General features: G+C 48.6%; 1 protein-coding gene across 1 annotated transcript; it reads left to right on the top strand.

Moving 5' to 3' along the window:
- The first annotated feature begins 317 nt into the window (after nucleotides 1-317).
- Nucleotides 318-15,237, top strand: caly (calcyon neuron-specific vesicular protein). Its single transcript, XM_055661599.1, has 5 exons — nucleotides 318-534; nucleotides 6,560-6,712; nucleotides 7,657-7,776; nucleotides 8,646-8,759; nucleotides 12,059-15,237. Exons 2-5 carry the CDS (start codon nucleotides 6,584-6,586, stop codon nucleotides 12,260-12,262), a joined length of 567 nt encoding a protein of 188 aa, XP_055517574.1. The 5' UTR covers nucleotides 318-534; nucleotides 6,560-6,583; the 3' UTR covers nucleotides 12,263-15,237.
- The last annotated feature ends 1,707 nt before the right edge of the window (nucleotides 15,238-16,944 follow it).

The raw sequence follows: 16,944 nt of genomic DNA, 5'->3' as shown, positions 1-16,944 counted from the left end.
TCGCTGAGTGAGTGTAGGGGGGGGGGGGGGGGGGGGGGGGGAGGGGGGGGGGGGGGGGGGGGGGGGGGGGGGGGGGGGGAGGGGGGGGGGGGGGGGGGGGGGGGGAGGGGGGGGGGGGGGGGGGGGGGGTGGGGGGGGGGGGGGGGGGGGGGTGGGGGGGGTGAGGGGGGGGAGGGGGTGGTGGGGGGAGGGGGGGGGGGGGTGAGCGGGGACTGTCTGTGTGTAGCGGGGGGGGGGGGGGTGAGCGGGAGTGAGTGAGGAGGGGGGGGGGTCGGTGAGTGAGCGGGGAGGGGGCTTCTGCATTGTGCTGGCGCCGCGCTGTAAACCGGCGCAGTCCATCCCTTCTCTCCCTCCCTCTGATCCGCCCACGGGCACTCGCACCCCCACAGCCGGCGGAGCAGCGGCGCTGACGGGCATCTCCCTCCCTCCCTCCCTCCATCCATCCCCGTCTCTCATTCAGTCTCCGCTCCACCGTCAACCGAGCGGTCGCCAGCTCGTCCTCGCCGCAGCCGCCGCAACCTCGCCCGGTGTGTGGTGAGTAGCCGGTGATGCCGCCGGTGTGGGGCAGGGGGGGGGACATGAGGGGGTGCGGGGGAGAGGAGGGGGGGGGGGGAATTATCGCCACGGTTTGTCTCAATGACACGACTGGTGGAGCGGCTCCGGTGCGCGGTCGGTAACCGGGGTGGGTGGGGATGTGGTGGGTGAGGATGGTGTGCGTGGGGGGGAGGGGGGTGGAGGTGAGGGTGAGTGAGGGAGGGGTGAGGGTGAGGGTGAGGGTGAGGGTGAGGGGTGGCCACTGTCTCCCCCCGGGGCGGGTGTGGGGACAATAAGGGAAGGATTGCGGCGGGGGCGCGGAGACGCGTTACTAACCCCCCCCGCCCCCGCAATGAGACGTGTTCCGTGGATCAGACTGGAGACGGAGACGGAGACGCCCATTGTCCGCGGGGCTGGGGATGGATGGATGGATTAACGGGGGTCAGGCGCCGTGGGCGGGGTCCTGTCCCTGGGTCGCGGATACTCTGAGCTACACTGGCCTCTGGAGGTGGTGGAGAGGGGATATAATTGGGGTGGGGGTTGGATGATAAGGGAGATGTGTTGTCCCGGGAGGTGCGTTGACGCTCCGTGATCAATAACATCCTATCATTAAGTTGTCTACTTGAACTCCGTCTCATCATTGTTCATACTCCAGCCCACAACAGTGGTGTCATCTGTAAACTTGTAGCTGGAGTTGGAGCAGGGTTTGTCCGTGCAGTTATGAGCGTACAGTTGTATCGTGGGGGGACTGAGAATGCCTGACACCATGGTTGTAGAATTATCATGGAGGAGCCGCCTCTATAAATGCCTCGTAAACGCCCCTGTCATATCTACATCCACCACCACCGTTGGCAGCTCCCCCTCAGCTTGATCATCTTTGCGCCTCGCTGCTCCTGTAAGCCCCCTAGTACAGAGTGTACCTGTCTGATTGAGCTTCTGCTCCAGTGTGTGTTTGTTCTGCTGACTTGTATACGATGCCAGGTGATGGCCCGTTGCGTTCATTGCCGCGGTTACGCGATGGCTGGAGGCTTCTTGGTCCAGAACCCAGCGGGCTCAACATCTACAGATACTGCCTGCGACACTTCTCAATGCCCAGCCTGCAGTACAAACCAGGAACTGCAGATGCTGCCTTCCCAAGGAAAGACACAGAGTGCTGGAGTAACTCAGTGGGCCAGGCAGCATCTCTAGCGAACATGGATAAGTGATGGTTCGGGTCGAGTGCATGGTTCAATGGGCAACCTGTGAAAGGTAAACTGTGCACCTTGTACCAACTGGGCACCCTGTCTGAAAACAGCCCCCATCCTTGAACATCATCTGCCCATTCCCTCTGCAGATGCTGCCTGACCCACTGAGTTCCTCCAGCACTTTGTTTCTTGCTCAGGATTCCTGCACCTGCAGTCTCTTGTAATGTTGTTGATAGCACTGAAGGTTGGGCCTGCAGTGAAGGAATCTAACACTGCAATGTTTCTGATGGATGCACTGTTCTGCCATATTGGGATGCAACAGATGGAGACTCAGTCCTAATATATCTGAACTTGAAATGCTACGATATTATATTATCATAAGTAATATTCCAAAAATGTGCTGGAGGAAATCAGCGGGTCAAGCAGCGGTGCTGGCTCGAAGGGCCGAGTGGCCTCCTCCAGCACCTATTTTCTATGTGGAGGGAATGGACAGATGATGTTTTGGGTGGGGGTCCTTCTTCAGACTGATAGGAGTAGAGGAGAGAAAGCTGTAAACGAGATGTGGGTGGGTGGGGGTTGGGGGTAAAGGACAATGCCTGACCCACAGAGATCATAAGGACTAGGAGTAGATTTAGAATTAGGCCATTCAGCCCATCAAATGTACTCCACCATTCATTCAATCATGGCTGATCTATCTCTCCCTCCTAACACCATTCTCCTGCCTTCTCCCCATAACCTCTGACACCCGTACTAATCAAGAATCAAGATCCTCCAGTACTTTTTTTTTGCTCCAGATTTCGGCATCCGCAGCCTCTTGTGTCTCCGAGCAATGTTCCGAGATGCTTAACAATCGATCAATGGAAGAAAAGGTCAAGGCATTGGGTCTGGGGACTGCAGGCTCACTCATGCTGTCATGAAGAGGGCAAGGATTTTAAAATGCAAGCATTGCCTGATTGGGAGTTAACGGGGCTGGGTAACAAAATACACGGTTGAGTTGAAGGTCCATCGCTGCTTACAGTGTATTGCAGAGAATTCCAACTTTGTGCAAAACCACAGAGTGTACAGAAATGATATTGGAGTTCACTGCTGTTACTGGCAAAGAAAAGACCACTCGAAAGTTCAGAGATACCTTCTGAGGTCAGCGTTATAAATGCCCGGATTATTATGATAATGACTTCAAGGGCTTGCAATGTGAAATTTGGGGATGGATATCATTGTAGTGATTGAAAATTAATTAGATGCAGAATAACAAAAGGGGTGAGTATGATATAACCCCCTGTGGAGAAGGTCACTTATTCTCTCCAGCATATTTGGAAGAACTTGTTTCTCATTAGTGTCTCCAGCCTGCATAAATTGGTGAGACAATATTCACCCTTTTGTTGCCTGAAGCTGATGCTTCATAGCCATAAACTGCTGTTGTCAGATCAAACAGAAACTAATTAGATGAATGCAAAAGGCAGTGGAATTTTAAGAATCTCCTGGCGTGGGGATTTGTCAAGGCTCCGCTGTGATTGACTCCAGGCTCTGCGTACTCAATGCTTTGCATGCAAGATTTTCAACCTAGTGCCTTTTTTTTTCCAACGTCCTCCTCTGATACAAGCCTCCTTGTACATCAAACAAACATCAGAACTGCTTTCATGCTGAGCGGTAGAGAAACCGAGGAAATTGTTGCAAAGTGGGGTATTCTGAGCGCTCCACCGACAGCCAGCCTTTCCTGATTCTGATTAGGAGCGTGAGTAGGTTGATGCAAACGCTGCAGCCAGGGCTGAGGAACCATGTCGAGCAGGTCTGGAAGCAAAACACGATGACTCCATCACTGTGCAGCAAAATTACCTCGGCTAAAGCAACATCTAATTACATTTTGATTCGGTGCATTTATTTAAAATATATTTCCATTCCATTGTCTGATATTTAAAAAAAAAGAATGTGTTATTAGGTGTTTCGAAGCACGTTCAAATAACTTGCAAATGTAAAACATAAACAGCACAGGAAGAGGCCCTTCAGCCCACAATGCCTGTGCCAAACTCAACTAATCTTTCTGCCTGCAATTGATCCACATCCCTCATGCATGTGTATATCTATAAGCCTCCATTGTATATGCTTTCACCATCTTCCCTGGCAGTGCGTTCTCCATAGATTCAGCACCCTCTGTGTGTAAAAAAAAAAAAACTTGCCCTGAATATCTAACTTAAACTATGCACTTCTCACCTTAAAGCCCTGCCCATTAGTCTTTTGGTGGTCAGCACCTGTGATGGACCTTCGATGGTGTGGGGGTCAGTACCTGTGATGGACGTTCGATGGGGGGGTGGTCAGTACCTGTGATGGACCAGGCTGTGTCCACCACACTGTGTAGTCTCCTTCATTCCTGGGCGTTTGAGTTGGTGAAGCAGAACGATGCGATCGGTCAGTATGTGCTCTACCTTACACCTGTGGAAGTTAGAGAGACTATTTGTCGACCATTTGTCTATCTGAATCTCCTCACTAATTGTCCAACCTCCCCACCAGCAACAATGTGATCCGGAGCATGGAGCTGGTTCAGTTCATGTTCCACCAACGTGGCAGTGTTGGGAGCAGGGTTGTGTACAGGACACTGGCAGAGTAACCATGTGAATGGCTCCATGCATCTCCCGCCCAGTCTATCTGCCAACCTGGCATTGCCTTACATTGGGGAAGTGCCACAACTATCCTGCCCCATTTCACAACCCACTATGAAGACAATAATAGTGCAAGACATCTTCAGAATGAAGATAATGTGGAATTTATTTCACCAGAGGTAGTGAATCGATGTTATTTATGGCCACAGACAGCTGTGGAGGCCAAGTCAATGGGTATTTTAAAGTATTGACTGATAGATACATGATTAGTATGGGTGTCATAGTTTACAGTGAGAGGGAGAGATAGTTCCGTCTGAATGGCCTCATTCTGTTCCATACGGTCTGGCTCTGATAGGAATGGTTTAGAGGGATATGAGCCAAATGCAGGCAAATAGGACTACCTTGGTTGGCAGGAATATGTTGAGCTGAAGAAGGGTCTCGACCCGAAATGTCACCTATTCCTTCTCTCCAGAGATGCTGCCTGTCCCGCTGAGTTACTCCAGCTGAGTTACTCCAGCTTTTTGTCCATATTGTTAGTCTGAAGGACATGTTTCCTGGCTGAATGACAGACTCTATTTCCCTCCAAGGATGCTGTCTGACATGCTGAGTTTCAGAGACCAAAGAGGTTTCTAGTTAGAAAAGCTGCATGTGCGCAAGTATATAAAACCGTAGGCGTCCTGATATTTCACTCCAGTATCTCTTTGTGACATCATTTTATTTTCTTGTTTCCCCAGATTAAATTGACCTAGATAATGTGTGAAGGTTAAGATGAGTTGTTTGTGATTATGTGAAGTTTTCTGACATTTGCTGCACATACATTTCATGCTGGTGATATTAAAACTCAGATCAGATGTGGCCTAGTTAGATTATACTCCAACAGTCAGGACACAGCTGGAAACAAGGCAACAGGGCATTGAATATATAGAATAAGAACTGCCGTTCATAAAGCAGATGCTGAAATCTGGAGCAGGCAGCAAATTGCTGGAGTAACGCAGCAGGTCCAGAACCAGGGGCCACAGTTTAAGAATATTTAAGCCATTTAGAACGGAGACGAGGAAACACCTTTTCTCACAGAGAGTTGTGAGTCTGTGAAATTCTCTGCCTCAGAGGGCGGTGGAGGCCGGTTCTCTGGATGCTTTCAAGATGGAGCGAGATAGGGCTCTTAAAAATAGGGGTGGGGGGGTATTGTGCATTAGCCCCTCCCCACCCAAGGACCAGCAAGGGTACCATTGGGGTCATGAGTCTCAGTAACTGATCCAGACCTTCCTGATTCCTAAGGCCAGAGCTGGCAGGACACACAACCATGGCAGGGACAGCTTTGCCATGTTTATCTTATTATCTTGTCTCAGAGACGGAGGCCATTCGGCCCACCAGGTCTGTGCTCGTCCATCAGACCTGGGTACATGTGACAGTAATAATCCTACAGCAGTAAGCCCTTCTCTCATAAGCTGCAACTATGTCACCCACCCACCCTAGAGGAGTGAGCAGCAGCTTTCTATTCCTCTCCCCTACAATCTGACAAGAAGGGTCCAGACTAAAAATGTTGCCTATCCATGTTCTCCAGAGATGCTGCCTGACCCACGGAGTTGCTCCAGCACTTTGTTAATTTTGTGTAGCTCTACAAGTCTATTCTACTTATCTTGCTGTTTGGTAGCACGCTCAGTTCTATCTTCAGTTAACGGTGGTTACTATGGCTGATGTAACAGTGAAGTGTCAAGTGACTAATCTCCTTGACATTGTAGTATTTGTTCTGTAATGGGATGAATGAATTGTGGGCTAAACACATATGGATCTACTTTCATCAGACATGACCAGAGGAGCGGGCTGGATATAAACAGAGCGGTCAATACTAGAACCAGCAAGTTACACAACTATTTAGTCAGTAAGGAACGTCTCCCAACAAAATACGAAAGTGATTGATTGAAAGATGCAGCATGTTAACAGGCCCTTCGGCCCACCGTGTCCATGCTAGCCATCGATCACCAGTTCACACTAGTTCTATGTTATCCCACTTTCTCATCTTTGGAGAGAAGGAATGAGTGAGGTTTCAGGTCAGAAGAAGGGCCTCGCCCTAAAAGGTCACCCATTCCTTGTCTACAGAGATGTTGCCTGTCCCGCTGAGTTACTCCAGGAGGGTCTGGCTTCACTCGCAGTGGAGTGTGTGACTGTTTACCTGGGGCCATGTTAACATGCACGCAGTTCCTTGTTCAGAGTGAGTTCCTGACAAACCCCTCCCCTCTTTTGCAGGTGGTGCTAATTGTCAGCTTCATCATGGTGAAGGCCGGGTACAGCTTCTCCGACAAGCCACTGAAGGAGCAGGGAGTGGACGATGGCTTTGATAATATCCCCCTGATCACTCCGCTGGATGTCAACCAGCTACAGCAGCCCCTTCCTGAGAAGGTATGTGGACATCCAGTCAGTACACATGCCCCCACACGGGCCCCATGTACACAGGCCCCCTGCATGCCCCATGTACACATGCCCCCATGTACACTGGCCTCCCTGTACACTGCCCCCCCTGTACACTGCCCCCCCCTGTACACTGCCCCCCCTGTACACTGGCCCCCTGTACACAGGCCCCATGTACACATGCCCCCCTGTACATGCCCCCTGTACACAGGCTATGTACACTGGCCCCCCTGTACACAGGCCCCATGTACACATGCCCCCATGTACATGCCCCCCCCATGTACACTGCCCCCCCTGTACACTGGCCTCCCTGTACACACTGGCCTCCCTGTACACTGGCCTCCTGTACACAGGCCCCATGTACACTAGCCCCATGTACACTAGCCCCATGTACACTAGCCCCATGTACACTAGGCCCCATGTACACATGCCCCCATGTACACATGCCCCCATGTACAATGGCCCCCCTGTACACAGGCCCCATGTACACAAGTCCCCATGTACACTGGCCTCCCTGTACACTGGCCTCCCTGTACACTGGCCCCCCTGTACCAGACCCCCTGTACACTGCCCCCCCCGTTTGGTCCCCCCCCCCGTTTTGCCCAACTTGACCACACTGACCAACATGCCCCATCCACACCAGTCCCATTTTGCCGGCATTGGGCCCATATCCCCCTAAACCTTTCCCATCCATGTACCTGTCCAAGTGTCTGTTAAATGTTGTTATAGTCCCTTCCTCAACTACATTCTCTGGCAGTTCGTTTCAAATACTCAATCACCTCTGTGTGTGAAAAGGTTTTGCCTCTGGTTCCTGTTAAATCTTTCACGTTTCCTTAAACATATGTCCTCTGGTTCTTGATTCCTCCACCCTGTGTGTATGAATCCTACTGCTCTCTGGTGCTGGCCGGAACTGACCTGTGCACCGTCCACTGCAGGTGGTGGTGAAGACTCGGACCGAGTATCAGATCCAGCAGAAGAAGAAGGGGAAGTTGCACCTGCCCGGCATCAAGAAGCTCAACATCAACTTCTACGCCGAGTTCTCTGACAAAGTGAAGGTAATCTCCACCACCCGCCGCATGTCCAAACCTTCTGCCCCTTCAGCCCCCGCTCTGGCCACTGGACCATTAGGTGACCACCTCATGGGCAGTACTGGATATTCCCCCTAGTGGGAGAGTCTAGGACTAGAGGGCAAAGTCTCAGAATGAAAGGATGCACTTCAAAACAAGATGTGATGGCATTTCTTTAGTCAGACGGTGGTGAACCTGTGGATTTCATTGCCACAGACGGCTGTGGAGGCCAAGTCAGTGGGTATTTTTAAAGCGGAGATTGACAGATTATTGATTAGTAAGGATGTCAGGGGTTATGGGGAGAAGGCAGGAGAATGGGGTTGAGAGAGAAAGTGGAGCAGACTCGATGGGCTGAATAGAAACATAGAAACATAGAAATTAGGTGCAGGAGTAGGCCATTCGTCCCTTCGAGCCTGCACCGCCATTCAATATGATCATGGCTGATCATCCAACTCAGTATCCAGTACCTGCCTTCTCTCCATACCCCCTGATCCCTTTAGCCACAAAGGCCACATCTAACTCCCTCTTAAATATAGCCAATGAACTGTGGCCTCAACTACCTTCTGTGGCAGAGAATTCCACAGATTCACCACTCTCTGTGTAAAAAATGATTTTCTCATCTCGGTCCTAAAATACTTCCCCCTTATCCTTAAACTGTGACCCCTAGTTCTGGACTTCCCCAACAACGGGAATAATCTTCCTGCATCTAGCCTGTCCAACCCCTTAAGAATTTTGTAAGTTTCTATAAGATCCCCTCTCAATCTCCTAAATTCTAGAGAGTACAAACCAAGTCTAGGAGCAGAATGGCCTCACTCTACTCCTATGTCTCATGTTGTTATTTGCTTTGGTTTGTGCAGCTGACAGGGCTGATCCTCATCACCATGGCCTTCCTTGCCTGCCTCTTGATGCTAGTCATGTACAAGGCCTTCTGGTACGACCAGCTAAGCTGCCCTGAAGGATTTGTATTTAAGGTAAGCCGACATCAGTATTTTACCATACTGATTAGAGACATTGATTTGTTGAGAGATACAGCATTGAAACAACCTCTTTGGCCCACCGAGTCCACACCAGCCATCGGTCAGTCACCCCTTCACATTGGTTCACAGGCAGGACTTTGGTGAATCCACATCAGCAGTACTGGATACAATTTGGAGATTTTCCCTCCTGGTTTAAACATTGAAGAAGAAGGGTTTTGGCCCGAAACGTTGCCTATCTCCTTCGCTCCATAGATGCTGCTGCACCCGCTGAGTTTCTCCAGTATTTTTGTGTACCTTAAACATTGATTTCTTGTGTTGGGGGGGAGTTCAGGGAAGGTTCACTAAGTTAATTGTATATTATTGCCAGCATTTTATCGTGCTCGTTGGGTGGAATTCTCGTTCAAATGTAAACGGCTCTGAGGGAGATAGGCAGGTGGGTTGGAAGGAACTGCAGATGCTGGTTTACACTGAAGATGGACACAAAATGCTGGAGTAACTCAGTGGGACAGGCAGCTTAAAGTATGATATGTCATTGGAGATATGCTTATCTCCTAGTTGTGAAATGTAGAATGAACGGACATGATTCAGATAAGGAGTCACCATTTGGGATGGGGGGGGGGGGGGAGGGGGGGTGATGGGCCACACAGACACACACACACAGTGACAGACTTACGCACAAAGATATGGATAGGATAGAAACTATGGTATTTCCCCCAATAGCATATACTCTAATTGTGTCCACTAATCTCCTGTGTGGGACCTTATCAAATGCTTTCTGAAAGTCCAGGTGCATGCACTACATCCACTGGCTCTCCCTTGTCCATTTTACTTGTTACATTCTCAAAAAATTCCAGAAGACTCGTAAAGCAAGATTTCCCCTTCGTAAATCCATGCTGACTTGGACTGATCCTGTTACTGCTATCCAAATGTGTGGCTATTGCATCTTTAATGATTGACTCCAGCATCATCCCCACTATCGATGTCAGGCTAACTGGTCTATATTAATAATAATAATAATAATAATATCTTTTATTGTCATTGCACGTCAGTGCAACGAGATTTAGTTGCAGCTTCCAACCGATGAAAAAGAGAAGTAGAATAAATAAATAAGCTGTGTGTCGTGACCATCTGAGGGAGACAGTCCAGGGGGGGGTGGGGGGGCTCAGCAGGGCCGGTTCAGAGCCGCTATAGCTCTGGGGATAAAGCTGTTTCTGAGTCTGGAGGTTCGTGCGTAGAAGGCCTTGTAACGTCTGCCGGAGGGAAGTAGTTCGAACAGACCGTTACAGGGGTGTGATGAGTCTTTATGGATGCTGACGGCCTTCCTGAGGCACCTAGTTGGCTGGAAATTGGCAACAAAATGTAGGTTTGAGTGCATCATTCTTGGACAATGTGGCAGGGGTGAGTGTAGCAACGTGCTGTGCCCTGTTGAGAAGTGGCTTGAAAATTCACGATTCACCATGGCAACCGTTTGTGACAGAATGCATTGTCAGTCTCTGCAAGCTCCTTCTCTCTGCTATGGAAATTTATCCATCAATTATTCAGGGCGGAAACGCTGTTGGTGTCAATGCAAACACTGTGGTTTCTTGCACAACTGTTGTGTGACTAATAAGCCGGTGTGCAGTAGGATTTCTTGCACTTGTTTGAAGAGCAGAGCTCACTGATAGCAAAGCAGCATTGAAATCCCTTATAGACACAGAGTGCTGGAGTAACGCAGTGGGTCAGGCAGCATCTGTGGAGAACATGGATAGGTGACGTTTTCACAGAGTGCTGGAGTAACTCAGCGGGTCAGGCAGCATCTGTGGAGAACATGGATAGGTGACGTTTCACAGAGTGCTGGATTTCTCAGTGGGTCAGGATCTTCGAGAACATGGATAGGTGACGTTTCACAGAGTGCTGGAGTAACCTGGGTCAGGCAGCATCTATAGCTAAGGAAATAGGCAATGTTCGGGCCGAAACCCGTAAGGGTTTCGGCCCGAAACGTTGCCTATTTCCAGAAGGATTTCGGCCCGAAAAGTTGCCGATTTCCTTTGCTCCATAGATGCTGCTGCACCATAACTCAGCGGATCAGGCAGTATCTGTGGAGAACATGGATAGGTGACGTTTCACAGAGTGCTGGAGTAACTCAGTAGGTCAGGCAGCATCTGTGGAGAACATGGATAGGTGACGTTTCACAAAGTGCTGGAGTAACTCAGCGGGAAAACCCATCGTTTGCATTGTTGCACCATGTGAATGCCCCAGTCGGGCCAGCAGAGATTTGATGGGCCAAATGGCCACCTATGAAGATAAGAAATAAGGGAGACATATCTCCAATTACATATCTCAGCAGCAATCTACTCCGGACTTTGTGTAGGTAACACGATGTACTATGGTTTGCATTATTAAGGTGTGCTTCACCTGGAATAACTGATCATTTGAGTTTAGCAGCATGAAAATAAACCCTTTGGCCCACTGAGCCCACTCTCAGCATTAATCACCTGTTCACACTAGTTCTATGTTATCCCACTTTCTCATCCACTTCCTTCACTGCGGCCAATTACCCTACAAACCTGCGCTTCTTTAGAACATGGGAGGAAGTCAGAACACCTGGAGTAAACTCACCTGGTCACGGGCAAACTCCACACCGACAGCACCTGCAGTCAGGATTGAACCAGGGTTTCTGGCGCTGTGAGGCAGGAGCTCTCCAACTGCACCACTGTGCCACACCACTGAATATTTGTACTTGTTGCATTTTTGCCTGTAAAGCTGTATTGTTCTCCAGCCTGTGTATATGTGTGTGTATATGTGTGTATATGTGTGTGTGTGTGTGTGTGTGTATATGTGTGTGTGTGTGTGTGTGTGTGTGTGTATGTGTGTGTGTATGTGTATGTGTGTGTATGTGTGTGTGTGTGTGTGTGTGTGTGTGTGTGTATATGTGTGTGTATATGTGTGTGTGTGTGTGTGTGTGTGTATGTGTGTGTATATATGTGTGTGTATATGTGGTGTATATGTGTGTGTGTGTGTATATGTGTGTGTATATATGTGTGTGTATATATGTGTGTGTGTATATGCGTGTGTATATGTGTGTATATGATAATTCAACATGTTTGACTCTTGATATGTGGCATTTGTCTCAGTTGTACGTGTGTCAATGTAGTGAGCAAGGTTTTCACACCTTGACCTGAGCAGCAGCTTGTGGTAACATCTGCAGGGCACATCCCTTACCCAGGACATGTGTGGTCTGTTGTGGGGGATCTATCGGTCGGTGCCCCCTCTCACTGGGCCCTGCAGTCACATTTGTCTTGTTTCTCCCACAGCACAAGCACTGCAGTCCGGCAGCACTGGAGATGTATTACTCACAACAGGAGACTGGACCAAGGGGAAGCCTCCACACCGTCATTAGCCACTTAAGCCAGGCCAAGAGAACCATCCCCAATCTGTCCTCACCATGGCTACCAGTGCTTCCTGCCTTGAAAGCACCAGCGAGATCAAAGGACCAGCTGGACGCCCCTCATCATTAGAGGAGTCGAGAGGGAGAACACCTTAATCTCTTCTTATTTATTGAAGTACTCCAGTATTATATAAATCTCCTTGCCAGGAGCCAGGCTTTCTATTGGGGATGTGTGTGAGTGTTTGTGTGAATGCCTGAATCTGTGAGTGTGTCTGTGCAATAATATAGGTGTATGCCTGCACACGCATTGTGTGTGTGGTCATTTGTTTCTGTCTGTGCAATAGTGTGCATGAGAGAGTGTTCATCTTTGTGTGTGTGTGTGTGTGTGTGTCTGTCTGTGTGTAGTTTTGTTTACCCGAGTCTGGGGTATCGGAGAGACACACAGAGATGGGGAGAGACCACAATCAAATCATACAATATAATTAACTTGGTTAGTTTGCCCAGTTAATGTTGGGGTCAAAGTGAAGGTTAATGTGGCCAGTCATGTATAATCCAACCCGACTGAGCAGAACTGAACTGTAAATGCATTTTCATCCAAATCAGCTTCAGGGACCAGGTTTAAGGGCCTGTGGAATACATTGTACAATCCTGCAATGTAACGAGGCCACAGTTGGTCCATTCTAACTTCGGCCCGAAACGTTGCCTATTTCCTTCGCTCTATAGATGCTGCTGCACCCGCTGAGTTTCTCCAGCATTTTTGTGTACCTTTGGTCCATTCTAACTCCTGCTAGCTACTACAATGCTCGCCAGTATTTCTGTGATGGTGTTGTGATTATTTCCATTGTTGCACCAGACTCCAGTTCCCAAATGCGATTGGCTTCTTCCTTCTCCCCAACCCAACAGCAGAGTTCTTGTTCTCTCTTCAGAGTCCCGCAGTTAGAGCAGGAAGGGGTGCCTGAATTAAAGGGCATGATCATCAGGGTTACAGCTGAGGAATGATGAGGTGATTCACAGATGCAGCCTCACATTAACAGGCAAACATGTAGATTTCTTGCAGCTCTGCACTGGTGATGGAACCAAATGTTGGTCAGAGCCATGGGTCAGTCTGGCAACAAGGAGGATGTAACTCGCTTGGACAACGGCGTGGATGGCAGATGGATGGAATCCCCACAAATACTGGGTGACGAGTATGTGAACAATGACGATTTAAATGCATAATGTTATTTGCTTATTTACCCCCCCCCCCTTCTAGTTTCCCACCAGCATACTATTGCTCTTGTACTTGTAACATGCATTGCTCCTGTACCTACACTGTAGCCTGGTGCCAGGATCGCCGAGAGTCACCATGTCCGGCATTGCCATGCTTATCACCGTTAAAACTGTCTTGATTTACAGTAATAATGAAATGTGATTTGTTCTCTGTGGTTTACGAACAATTTTGGTCTTCAGTAATTGTAATTAATGTTATGTCCAGTTTCCTGCAGTCACAATGTTTGATTTACACATCCTTGTGACCAGGTTCATATCAGGGTGTCAGAGCAGAGGCAAATAGAGAGGCAATCTCTCCACCCTGAGGGCAGTGTTTATCTGGATCGATCTGCCAGAGGAAGCTATGGAAGAACAGAATAATACAACTTGTAAACAACATTTGGATAGATGTGTGAATAGGAGAGGTTTATGGGCCAAACGCAGGCAAACTAGCCCAGTATGCCAGCATGGTCAGCATGGACAATGTGGGCCGAAGGGCCTGTTTCCATGCTGTACAACTCTGGCTATGTTGACAAACCCACCAGTAGATCCACAGGAGAAGGGACTGGGCAATGGAGAGACTGAATGGGGCATGTTATCTGCCAGTAGGGGAAAGTAAAGGTCATATTCTGTCCGGCTTGTCCAGTATAGTGGTGAGGGAACAGCAGTATCCAATGCACTTGACAGTTTTTCACAGCAAAGGGTCCATCAGTCTGAAGAAAGGTCCCATCCCAATACATCATCTATTCCTTCACGCGAGACACCACGCCTGTCCCACTGAGTTACTCTAGCACGTTGTGTGTTTTTTGTTTTTCTCAGAGTCCTGAGCAATAGGGCAGACAGTTCAGCCCTGCCACTGACCACTGACCACTGACCACTGACCACTGCCTTCCCATTGCAAAATGAGTAGATTCTACAGAGTTGGGTAGATGCACAAAGCTCCTTCAAGCTGCCCGGAACAGTGATACTTGGGGTTCAGCAGCAGACTGGGCAATGCAGGTCCCCCCCCCCACCGCCTTGTCTCTGGAGGCTGATGAGGACACAGAACACAAATCTGCTCCAAGCTTCCACCTTGCATTGTAGATTACCACAGTTGAGGATTAGGTATCACCTGCTCAGATGTGTCAAGAATGACACAAAAAAAGCTGGAGTAACTCAACCGGCCAGGCAGCACATCGGGAAAAAGGGAATAGGTGATGTTTCAGATTGAGTTGAGACCCTTCCTCAGACTTCTCCAGAGATGTTGCTGGGATAGTCCAGCATTTTGTATCCATCTTCAGTGTAAACCTGAATCTGAAGTTTCTTCCTGCACACAGATGTGAGGAGTCAGTCTCACTGGACAGATGTGTGGATGGGATCACACTGGGCTGATGTGGGGGATGGGATCATACTGGGCAGATGTGCAGATAGGATCACTAGACAGATGTGCTGCAGGGTGCCTGGAACATGATGCAGTTTGCAGCAGATGTGTGGCGCTGGTCTGCATGTCGGTGTGACCTGCTGTGCCACTAATGCGATCCCCTCTTCCTGTCACATTCACTTGTGAGAAGCAGCACAGGAGCTGACAGGTTTTTAATTAAGTTGCTGCAGGTCGCCTTTGTTTGTCTAAAAATCTAATGAGACGTTGCTTCTAATAAGTGTAGTGAATGTTGTAATGCTGTTGTGATGTCTCAGTCAGCAATCGTCTTAGCACCAGTCAATGTTCACGGTGTGACTCTGTTAAGTTAGCTTGTATGTATTTATAGATCTTGTGAGTTGGGCATTGCAGCCTGACTTTGGAGTGTTTTAAGTGCCAAATGGAGATTATGATTACCTGCTTTGAAACCTATAAAATAAATGGACTGATTTCTCTTCAGATACGAGTTCCTTGGTCTCTGAATATTAATGACCTGCTCCTCCAGAGACTTTAGTGTCTGTGGTAAGGTGTAACCAAAGTCACTGCCCCAACATTGCAGCCAAAGGGCTGAGAATGTCAGGTCTCCCCTTGCAACTCACCGATAGAGCTGTGGGAAGCTGCACACACCACTAAAGGACAAAGGACACTTTACTTTGGGGTGAAAAGTAATTGTTTTAGAGAAACAGTGCGGAAATAGGCGCTTTGGCCCACCAAGTCTGTGCCAGCCAGCAATTAATCTGTTCACACTAGTTCTATCCTACACATCAGGGCCAATTTATAATTTTACCAAAGTCAGTTATCCTATGTACTTGTACATCTTTCAAGAGAACTGGAGCACCCAGAGAAAATGACGAACGTACAAACTCCGTACAGACAGCACCCGGGTCTCTGGTGCTGTAGCTGGGCCGTCCCAATGTTTATAGGGGTGTAATGGATAGGGTGAAGTTACAAAATAACTCCTCATTGTCATGGGTTTCATTATTGACGTGTAGGGAAATAAATTAAAATCTTGTTCTGCTTGCTATCCAGTCAAATCATGTTGTACATGTGAGAGAATTGAATATAGAAGTTGGGAGGTCATGTTACAGTTGTACAAGACGTTGGTGAGGCCACATTTAGGGCAATGTATTCAGTTTTAGTCACCCTGTTATAGGAAATATGTTGTTAGCTGGAAATGGTGGAGAAACGATTTACAAGGATGTTGCCAGGACTTAAGGCATGTGCTATAGGGAGAGGTTGAGCAGGCTAGGGCTCTATTCCATGAAGCACAGGAGGATAAGGGGTGATCTTATAGAGGTGTATAAAATCAGGAGAGAAATCGATAGGGTAAATGCAATCTTTTACGAGAGATGGGGAATGAAGAATGAGAGGACATTAGGCTTACGTGGGGAGGGGGGGGCAAAGGGGGGGGGGGGGGGGGGGGTATATGGAACCAACTGCCAGAGGAGGTAGTTCAGGCAGGTACTTTCACAACAGTTAAGAAACATTTAGACAGGTACATGGATAGGAGAGGTTTGGAGGAAAGAGACACAAAGTTGGAGTAACTCAGTCAGTCTGGAGAAAAGGAATAGATGACGTTTCGGGTAAAGCATCTGTAGTCAGGAAGGAACCTGGATCTCTGGCGCTGTAAGGCACAACTCTACCACTGTGTCACCAACAGTTGACCAAGTGAAAGATATCAGAGATTGGAATTATAATGTTATATTGCAGCAGGATCCAGAGAGAGAGAGAGGTGGGGAGATGGGGAGATGGGACTGCTCCCTTGCATACAGAGTATCAGTCACCAATCTGTCTGATGAGAGCTGGTCTGCGGTTTGTTGAGCAATTTTGAGTTCCTGGTGCAACCTTCTCTGAGCAGCTGATTGAGAAGCTGTAACACCACTGCACTGGTTGTGAGGCAGCAACTAAGTCTGTTCTGGGATTTTAATGAGGTTTTTCCTCCCCTCTATCAGCATGCCATCAAAGTAAATGAAACTGATTTCCTGTGTAATCAGTAGCTAAAAGGTGTTTCGAAACTTGCAAGGACTTCAAAAGACTTCCTGTGCTGCTGTCTTACGGGAAAAATGTGCAATTTTTAAATTGAGATTTCCTTTCATATTTAGAGTTTTACAAACTATTTCTGACTGTGATGGAGTCGGGAGGTGAAAGTGCCCATTAACTTTGATCTG

The sequence above is a fragment of the Leucoraja erinacea genome, chromosome 34, assembly GCF_028641065.1.
Source record: "Leucoraja erinacea ecotype New England chromosome 34, Leri_hhj_1, whole genome shotgun sequence".
Lineage (NCBI taxonomy): Eukaryota > Metazoa > Chordata > Chondrichthyes > Rajiformes > Rajidae > Leucoraja > Leucoraja erinaceus.
Note: the sequence above shows the minus strand (reverse complement) of the source record. Positions and strands in the feature narration are given on the sequence as shown.

What these genes read in the sequence shown, in the direction of transcription:
- caly (XM_055661599.1), top strand. Translation starts at nt 6,584, where the DNA reads ATGGTGAAGGCCGGGTACAGCTTCTCCGACAAGCCACTGAAGGAGCAG. An exon ending in AGTTCTCTGACAAAGTGAAG is followed by an intron (nt 7,777 to 8,645) that starts GTAATCTCCACC and finishes TGGTTTGTGCAG; the next exon opens with CTGACAGGGCTGATCCTCAT. An exon ending in CTGAAGGATTTGTATTTAAG is followed by an intron (nt 8,760 to 12,058) that starts GTAAGCCGACAT and finishes TTTCTCCCACAG; the next exon opens with CACAAGCACTGCAGTCCGGC.